At 33.0% G+C, this 9491-nt stretch overlaps 2 protein-coding genes across 2 annotated transcripts; both read left to right on the plus strand.

Annotated features, from left to right (window-relative positions):
• Nucleotides 1-275: 275 nt before the first annotated feature.
• On the plus strand, nucleotides 276-4259 carry LOC123004090. The gene is given in 10 exon segments (XM_044397203.1): nucleotides 276-393; nucleotides 441-577; nucleotides 622-1353; nucleotides 1401-1778; nucleotides 1827-1991; nucleotides 2280-2364; nucleotides 2412-2548; nucleotides 2598-3284; nucleotides 3332-3709; nucleotides 3756-4259. Coding segments are annotated over 10 exon segments (2895 nt in total). The 5' UTR covers nucleotides 276-347; the 3' UTR covers nucleotides 3906-4259.
• Nucleotides 4260-6001: 1742 nt separating this feature from the next.
• LOC123003918 (putative inorganic phosphate cotransporter) lies at nucleotides 6002-7766 on the plus strand. The gene is made up of 6 exons (XM_044396973.1): nucleotides 6002-6083; nucleotides 6133-6266; nucleotides 6312-6851; nucleotides 6904-7053; nucleotides 7112-7489; nucleotides 7545-7766. The coding sequence occupies exons 1-6, from the start codon at nucleotides 6038-6040 to the stop codon at nucleotides 7725-7727; spliced, it is 1431 nt and encodes a 476-aa protein (XP_044252908.1). The 5' UTR covers nucleotides 6002-6037; the 3' UTR covers nucleotides 7728-7766.
• The last annotated feature ends 1725 nt before the right edge of the window (nucleotides 7767-9491 follow it).

Raw genomic sequence — 9491 nt, forward strand, 5'->3', positions numbered from 1 at the left:
GTAAAAACAATGGAGTTTTATCAAAAACATAAATTACCAATAACTTACCGAAAACAATTATTTTATTAAGTTGAGATTAGATCATAAAAGTAGTACTTTTGCGTCTTTGGCATATAAAGCAGAATGTTAATGATCTGAGATTTTTGGCACATTTTTTGGAATTTTTTAATGTGACCTTGCCTTAACCACTCATCTTAAGTACCGCTCTTGATAAAAACAATTCTAATTCATAATACCAACAATTGCAAGTGATTAGATATAATAATCCTTTAAATTAAAAGACCAAAACGTTTTACATCATCATCAGTTCCGATAATTAATTTGTTAGTGATTTCAAATTGATCAAAATGTCAGAAGTCAAAGTTAAAATACAAGATGAACCACCAAGACCCAGTAACATACCCCAATTTTCTAAAAACAAAATTAAAAATTTTTTTTAGGAAAATTAATCGGAGTACGACATTTACAGTACGTTTTACTATTCCTCTCACTTTTGATTTATTTCGGCATGCGAATATCCCTCTCAGTGTCCATAATTTCAATGACTGATGACTTACCTCCAGATCCCAACATTCCCGTAAGTACCACCAAACACACCCATCACAATTAACCCCCCACCAGACGTATCCAGAATGGGACAACACCGACACAATCCAATCATCATTTTTCTGGACTTACACACTCCCCCAAGTATTTGCCGGCCAACTAAGCGAGTATTTTGGCCCCAAATGGTTCCTGGTTAGTACCATGATCCTGACGTCAATTGTCAACATTGCTATCCCACCCATGGCTGCACTAATGGGCTCAACGGGAGTCATTATCTGTCGTCTACTACAAGGAGTATTGCAGAGCGTTTTATACCCCTCAGTTCACTACTTGATAAGTCGGTGGTCACCCCTTTATGAAAGATCAAGAGTTTCAAATTTTGTCTACGGGGGTGAAGTGCTAGGAACGGCAGTTTCTATGTCACTGACAGGGGTAATTTGTGGGTCAAACTGGGGGTGGCCTGCATCATTTTACGGCTATGGAGGAGTCGGGGTTGGTTTTGCAATCATTTTTGCCATTTTTGCCGAAAATTCACCCTCTTCTCATAAAGGGATAACAGAGGAAGAAAGGGATTACATAGAAAGCAGCAATTCGATCAATGTGGAAAAGGTATTTGGCAAATTAGCTTTACAGTGTTGACAGTTTTTTTGTTGACAGAGGGTACCAACACCATGGTGGTCAATTGTGACTTCTCTACCAGTATGGGCGATTGTGATTGCCGGTATCGCCCAGTGTTTTGGTAGTTTTGCTCTAGTGACTGAAATACCCAGCTACATGGACAATATTATGAACTACGATATTAATTCAGTACGAAATTTTATTACTTTTGATAATTTTTAACGATAAGTTTACAGAACAGTCAATTGTCAGCACTTCCATACGTCATCAATTTTTTCCTTGGGCTTGCCGTCTCACCTCTGGCCGATTTAATCGCAAAACGAAAGATTGTCACTATTAGTGTTTCACGAAAAATATTTAACTCTCTCGCGTCAGTTTTACCATCCATAGGATTAATTTATTTAGCTTTTTTGACCAATTATGATAGAACCTTAGTAACGGTACTCCTTATTATATCAGTTAGTACTTCGACGTTTTGTCAATCTGGGTACTTGATAAATGTGGTAGATGTGGCCCCAAACCATTCTGGAACACTTTTCGGAATTGTCAATGGTATTAACAATGTTTTCTCCATGTTGGCACCTTTAAGTATAACATTCTTTGGTACTAATAAAGTAGGTAAAGTAGTACCAAAAATCGTGTAATTAATACATGATTTTCAGAAAGACCCAAATTTGTGGAAAAATTTTTTCCTGCTTTCGGCGGGAATCTACCTAGGCTGTGGTCTGTTTTACTGCCTGTTTGCCTCAGCTGAGGTACAAAGTTGGAACGATGAAAAGGAGGAAGAATCTGATAAGCCAAAAATTGAAAAGACTGATTCAAGTATTAAATAAGTTTCTGTACTGTAGTAAATAACAAATAAAGTTGTTTAAAAATGATCGATTTGTTTATTGTTTGAAGTTTAAGACGATAAAATTGTGGATTTTGTTTTAATATTTTACGTTTGAATAGTGTAGATGAGAAAATAAAACAATTATGAATTTTATTGATCATTGTGTTTTACATGTCAGAAGATTAAAACTAATAAAAGCAGATTTGTAAAATTCCTTTAAATTAAGAGATAATTTAATTACACAACGCGATTAGATAAAATAACAAACATTCAGTAGTGATAGTTTCTTCGTGATCTCGAAAGTAAAATGTTGGAGCAAAAAAATGAGATTTTATCCCTTCAAATCAGCGATTCTCCCCAAAAACCAAGTAATTATGTTTGAAATTCTAACACTTGTAACTAACCCAAATTTTAGAAAATTTCATCGGAGTCAGACACTTCCAATTCGTTCTAATGTTCTTCTCAATTCTGATTTCATTCGCTATAAGAACCTCTTTATCAGTTTCAATCATTTCAATGACGGCTAAAACACCTCCTGGGTCTAGTATACCGGTAAGTACCTAATTTCGTAATTAGTCCCTTGTTATTGCAATTTTTTTAGACTTATCCTGAATGGAACAATGTTGATATAATCCTCTCCTCCTTTTTTTGGGGCTACATAATCCCCCAAGTCGGTGCTGGCCAACTAAGCGAATTTTTTGGCCCTAAATGGTTTCTAGTCACTACCATGATCATCAGTTCTCTTGCCAACATTGCCATACCGCCTTTGGCTGCCACTTTAGGCCCTTCTGGAGTTATCACATGTCGTGTAATTCAAGGTCTAACTCAAGGTTTTCTCTACCCTTCAATCCTGAATCTTATAAGCCGGTGGGCCCCTTTATGTGAAAGGGCCCGAGTTTCAAATTTCGTCTACGGGAGTAATAGTCTAGGAATGGCAATTGCCATGCCACTAACCGGGGTTATAGCCGGCTCAAATTTAGGTTGGCCAGTTGCGTTTTACATGTTCGGGGGTTTAGGGATCGTTTGGGCTGTTGTTTTTGCAATTTTTGCCCAAAATTCACCCTCGGACCATAAGGGAATTTCAGAGGAGGAAAAATCGTACATAATGAGGAATACTTTTGTGACTACTAAACAGAAAAAAGTGCCAACTCCGTGGTTAAAAATTGTAACGTCACTACCGGTTTGGGCTGTTTTATTGGCTTCCATAGCCCAGTGTTTCGGTTATTTTACCCTAATGGCCGAAATGCCAACTTACATGAGCAACATGTTGAAATTTGATATCAATTCTGTAAGTTTAATTACACCTAATTATTAATTATAATTGGAATTTTGTAGCACAGTGAATTGGCTGCATTGCCATACTTGGGTAACTTTTTTTTGGGCCTTTTTGTGTCACCTTTAGCCGACTTGCTTGTAACGAAAAAAATCTGTACGATTAGTACAGTGAGAAAAATTTTCAATGGCTTAGCCACTTTTGTTCCTGGTGCTGCTTTAATTTATCTCGCATTTCTTGAAAATTTTTCAGAAGTTGTGGTAACAACACTTTTAGTCATAGCTTGCAGTTTCTCATCTTTTATTTACTCGGGTTATATTGTGAATATTATAGACTTTGCCCCTAATCATTCTGGGACAATTATGGGGGTGGCTAATTGCATCGGGAATATTTTTTCGATTTTAGGGCCAATAACTGTGGGGATCTTTGGCGATGATAAAGTAAGAACAATAAAAGTGTGATAAAAAAGTTTACTTATTGTTTCAGAATGACCCCCTTTTGTGGAGAAAAGTTTTTCTTCTAGCTGCTGGAATTTACGGCACCTGTGGCTTGTTTTATGTCATTTTTGCATCGGCAGAAGTGCAGAGTTGGAATGATGCAAAAGAAGAAGAAAACGATAAAAACGAAAAAGTTTAATTTATTAATTATTTCTCAGCAATTGTGATTAATACGAAATGAAAGAAATTGTTCGTCGAACGTAGCGAGTGATAGGCAGTAGTTCAATACACTATTTTTTCTACAAAATAGTAAGAGACGTAATTATTTGAACATGCAAGTATTTGAAAATAATGTTGATAAAATATTAAATATAAGGCTCCATAAACGTAGAAATAAAGTTTTTGTGTAATTTTTGTACAAAATTATGTAAAAAATGCTGAAGTAAATAACTACAACCAAAAAAATAAATCTTCCTTAATTATATCTTATCCTCCTGTTATCTGTATTGTGTTGTTTGTAAACACATTTAAATAATAAATACTTGATATTTTTTATCTAACTATTCAAACCCTTTAAACATCAAGTTTTTCGTTCGATTAAATGTTTCGAGCCATAATCAAAATAAATTTTATTTGCTTTTTGGTAATTAAAAAAAAACAAGTTCATATACAAAATATTTTAATTACGAAAAGTGTCACATCAAAAATACAAATATTGAATAAAATTAAAAAACTATACTTTGATGGGCCGTAGGTAACGAAAAATAACAAATAACTGTTGAATTATTAAAACCTGGTGTAATTTTACATTTTCACGGTCACTTTTAGTGCCATAAATTTTATTTTTTTTTGTAATCTAATCTGCAGTTCAAAATTTGCATTGATGGGTGATGAATTGTGCAAATTATTTTGTTGTGTCATTACAACAATATTAATGGGCCAACTTTAATTGTTTTAATGGATAATTTGATTTATCAGTGAATCTACACAGTAGACAGTTTAATAGTGAGTAATAGGTAATGCTGTTTAATCTAGGACTTTTATCATTTGCTAAAATTTTAAGACTTTGGTCTTTTTATTATATTTAAAAAAGTTTTAAAATATTCAAAAAGTACCAACAAAAAAAACTTGATTTGTTCTACTACTGAAACTATGGTAGCGCAATTAAATTAAAAAGAAAACTATGATGGAAATTAAAGTTCTTTAATTATTGTTGGGAGGAAAATTCTACGTAAGGAACCCAAAATACAAAAAACTGCTTACAGTTTTTAATTTTCTTGCCATGACAATAACAATAAAAATCAAAAATATTGTCAAAGTCTAGTTTGATGTTTTATCTTAAAGATGCATTTGATGGATTTTATAAAAACTTGGTATACAGTAAAACCTCCCTTAACGGACACCTCTAGATAGCGGACACCTCTTGATAACGGACATTTTTGTAGGAACGTATCATTTACCATAAATGCCATATAAATTTACCTCTTACAACGGACAGACCGACAGAGAGATTTACTTTAAAACAGATACTAAAGTCTATTCTAAAGGAGGTACGAACATAAACACTCCGCCACTGGCGCCGAGTTCACTGTTACGATCATGGAATTTGTAAAATAAAATGGAACTGCCATTTGGTCTTCAAAAATGCAACCAGTAGTTAAATGTTTTTGTTGCATTACCACCTATAGTTACCCACTTCAATAATAAGTAATATAAATGAACAGTTTTAGTTTTATCAGTAAATATAAACTGTTTTATAAATGAACTTTTATACCTATAAGATTCAATGACATTAATGAGTTGCAGAATATAGAATAACCCTAAGAAAAACTTATCAGTTAAAGTAATGAGCTTCAAAAACAATCAAAAAAACTTTTGGTCTAAACAAACAAAAATTAACGATTTTTTTTAAATACAAATGTTTTTGTCAAATTTTTTTGTAATGCTTTTAATTTCTCAATTTTTGTATTTTTGTTATTTTATTTTGTTATTTTGAACAAAAAGCTTTTCAATTTTTATCAATTTTGCACACCTTCCATTAAGAGACACCTCTCCACAATGGACAATTAAAGATTCCGCATCGGTGTCCGTTGTTGAGAGGTTTTACTGTATTACTTTCTCAAAGATACCCTTGCATCAAAACAAGTGCGATCAGGCCCCTCTTAACAAATAATGTTTTTGTACTTTGGATAAGATCAAGTCAAGTCAAGTACTCCTCATAGAAAAAAGAATTAAAAAACATGCAAATTTTCTGTTTGTAGCGATTAGATTACATCTTCTCATTTGTAATAAAAGACAGAACTTGAGATAAATTTTTGCAATTGCCACAAAATGTCAGACTCTAAAATTGCAATCCCTAATGCCAAACCAAAATCAAGTAAATACTTTTATATTTTCAAAACCAAATAAATAAACTAAAATTTTAGAACTTTTCGGGACCAGACATGTCCAAATCGGATTGATGTTTGTTTCAATAATTATTTTCTACGCTCAGAGGACCTCTTTATCGGTTGCTATCATCGCAATGACCGAGGAAACGCCCCCAGATCCTAGCATACCCGTAAGTACCAAAGTGACTATTTTTTTTTTGATAATTTTTTATTAGACGTACCCAAAATGGGACAATACTGACATAATCTTGTCGTCGTTTTTTTGGGGATACATTGTCCCCCAAGTCGGTGCCGGCCAACTGGGGGAATATTTTGGTCCCAAATGGTTCTTGTTCACCACTATGACCATTGGTTCAGTTTTTAACATCTTGGTACCAACAATGGCCAAGCTGATGGGACCCACGGGAGTCATAATATGTCGAGTAGTACAAGGCCTCAACCAGGGCTTTCTCTACCCATCGACAAATAATTTGATAAGCAAATGGACTCCACTGTATGAGAGATCAAGAGTAGCGAGTTTTGTGTTCGGGGGGTCAAATATCGGTATTGTCTTATCTATGATTTTTACGGGAGCTCTTTCGGGGTCTACTTGGGGGTGGCCTTCAGCGTTTTACATCTATGGAGCGCTTGGTATTGTATGGGCTTGCATTTTTGCATTTTTTGTGGCCAACTCGCCGGCACTCCACCGTAGTATTTCAGACGAAGAAAGAGAATATATCGAAAGCAGTAATTCGTGTAATACCAGTGAAAATAAAGTAAAAACAATGAATTGTATTAATGGCCATTTTGCATTATTTTTTTTTTTAGAAAGTACCTACACCATGGCGAAAAATTGCAACATCGTTGCCCATTTGGGCAGTTTTAATTACATCCTGTGGCGGAAGCTGGGGCGGGTTCACCCTTTTGACTGAAATCCCCAGCTACATGAGTAGTATTATGGGTTTCGACATCAATTCTGTAAGTGGTACCACTTATTGCAGCCGGTTTCTAGTATCTATTACTGTAATAATTTCAGAATAGTCAATTATCGGCTCTTCCTTACATTGCCATGTTTCTAGTAGCCATGGCAAGTGCCCCACTCGCCGATAAATTAATTTCGAATAAAATTTTTACAATTGGAACCACTCGAAAAATTTTCAATTCATTGGGTACTCTAATCCCGGCAATAGCGTTATTTAGCCTTGGTCTTATCGACAGTTCGCAGAAAGACTTAGGTACTGCTTTACTAGTTCTTGCTGTCGGTGCTTGTGGTTTTGTATATTCTGGGTATATGGTAAATTTAGTGGACCTGGCACCCAACCATGCTGGAACGTTATTGGGTATTACCAATGGTACGTCTACAATTTTCTCGATTTTGGGGCCATTATCGGTGCAATTCCTCGGCAGTGATAAGGTAAAACGTAATTTAAAAATGTAATAACAAATTTCATATCTGTACTTAATTTTAGAAAGATCCAATTTTGTGGAGGAAAGTGTTTTGGCTAGCTGCTGGAATTTACGTGGGTTGTGGTTTGTTCTATGCAATATTTTGTTCAGGGGAATTACAAGAGTGGAATGGCGAGGAAAAGGAAGAAGGGAGAAAAGAATCTAACAAATGTGAGAGTGAAAATAAAGAAAAAAGCCCTGTATAAATAAAAAACATATTTTATCATAATGATAAAATGAAAAGACAGACATTATAATAATGTTTTATTCATTTTTTGTAATAAAATAATACAAAATCATAAATTTGGGTTTCAATTTAGTTCCCAAAATAATCAAATAATTTATTTTTAATTTATGTTATATCCTCAAAATTTGTGCAACTAGTCAAGTAGGAGAAAAAAAAAACTGTTAAACGTCATTCGCTGTCGTTATTTGAAGCAATGATAACTGTAATTTATACTTATTTTTACCTTGCATTACAAAAGTCAAGTTAAAAACTTTTAAAGTGAAAAATTTTATATTTTTACAATTTTGTATACAATTATTTTCGATGTTGTCATAACTTCAGAAGCTTCACAAATTTTTACTTTTTTATTTTGTAAATTGTGGCAAAACTGTACCTCAATAGTATACTACATAACAAGCACGGAAAGTGCACAAGTGAGGAGTCTTATGCACGAGGCATCAGCAAAATAAGAAAAAGAAAGTGCATAAAAACATAAAAACTTTTTTTCTATTTCAGTGTCACTCTGGGCATTTTGTGCCGCATACGTCAAATGACAAAAATTAACGATGTAGGTGCACATACAACTTTCCTCCTAACAGATTAAATTAATGAGTGATACATAATGTTAAAAAAAATTGTCAAATAATGTCAAATAGTTTGTCAAAATATTCCGTTTATTCAATTGAAATTTTAAGAGTAAAAATCGGTATGTGTTTATGTCAAAAAACACTCAAAAAAATTCAAATTATTTAATTCCAGTTTATATTTCCAGTTTTTAAGAGTAAAAATCGGTATTTCATACAGGCTGTGCCAGCGAGTTAAAAAAAGTCCATTGGTGACCTTTAAATGGTAGAACTATAAAAAAAAAGTATAAGACATTGATAGATGCTAATCTAGTGCATCACCTAAAATTATTTTCAACCATGCAGCACGTCCCAAAAATAAGTTACGATACAAACTTGTGTTTTTTTTAATGAAACACCGGTTGTTTCTTTGCATTTTTGGATGTAGCCTTTTAAAACAATGTTTTAAACGATAAACTTTTGTTAGTCGATTTCGCTTAGTTTTAGAAATAGGACGGTTTTTTTGACGAAAACACAAAAACAAAGACAGCTAGAACAAATTTTTTCTTACTTCGGCAAAGAAGAAAGTACAGAACTTAAAACTGTAGCAATTTTTTAGTTGTTGTTTAGTTATGCATTTGTAAAGATTAATAAATTAAGAAGTTTGTTTAAACTTAAATAACTTTAAAAAAGTAAATGAAACACCCTATTTTGTATTTTTGCATCTAATAGATTGATAAATTGTCTATATAAAAAAATAAACTTTCAATGTCTAGAATTGATAAAAGAAAAGATATTTAAAATTCAATATTAATTGTAGCTACAATGCCTAACAATATTGGAGCATTGTTGATAGGTACTACGGCAACCATAGTAATCCCACCATGAATCACTTATCTGTTGATTTGTCCAGAGATTGTAAAAGTCGTTATAAATACTGAAATTTGAATTATTTTGTTGTAAAAATAAAGAATAATGTAACACAAATGTGATTATTAAGTGATATTTCACTTTTTGACTACTGAAACAATAGTAATTATTTTTTTAATGTTTAACGTTAAATATCTTTTTAGTTAGTGATTATAAACACTTAAAAGTAAAAAAAATTAGAAAGACAATGTAATAATCTTTTAAAAGCAAAAACAGTAAATAGGTTGTTCCATTTATTTTTTTAAGTTATT

The sequence above is a fragment of the Tribolium madens genome, unplaced genomic scaffold (genome assembly GCF_015345945.1).
Source record: "Tribolium madens isolate multiple individuals breed KSU strain unplaced genomic scaffold, Tmad_KSU_1.1 Scaffold_1;HRSCAF=32;Tcas5.2_LG8, whole genome shotgun sequence".
Taxonomy (NCBI): Eukaryota; Metazoa; Arthropoda; class Insecta; order Coleoptera; family Tenebrionidae; genus Tribolium; species Tribolium madens.

Bases quoted from the DNA above. Each gene is read 5' to 3' on its own strand.
- LOC123003918 (XM_044396973.1), top strand. From the start codon at position 6,038: ATGTCAGACTCTAAAATTGCAATCCCTAATGCCAAACCAAAATCAA. The intron at 6,852-6,903 runs GTAAAAACAATG...TTTTTTTTTTAG, and splicing joins GTAATACCAGTGAAAATAAA to AAAGTACCTACACCATGGCG. The intron at 7,054-7,111 runs GTAAGTGGTACC...TAATAATTTCAG, and splicing joins TGGGTTTCGACATCAATTCT to AATAGTCAATTATCGGCTCT.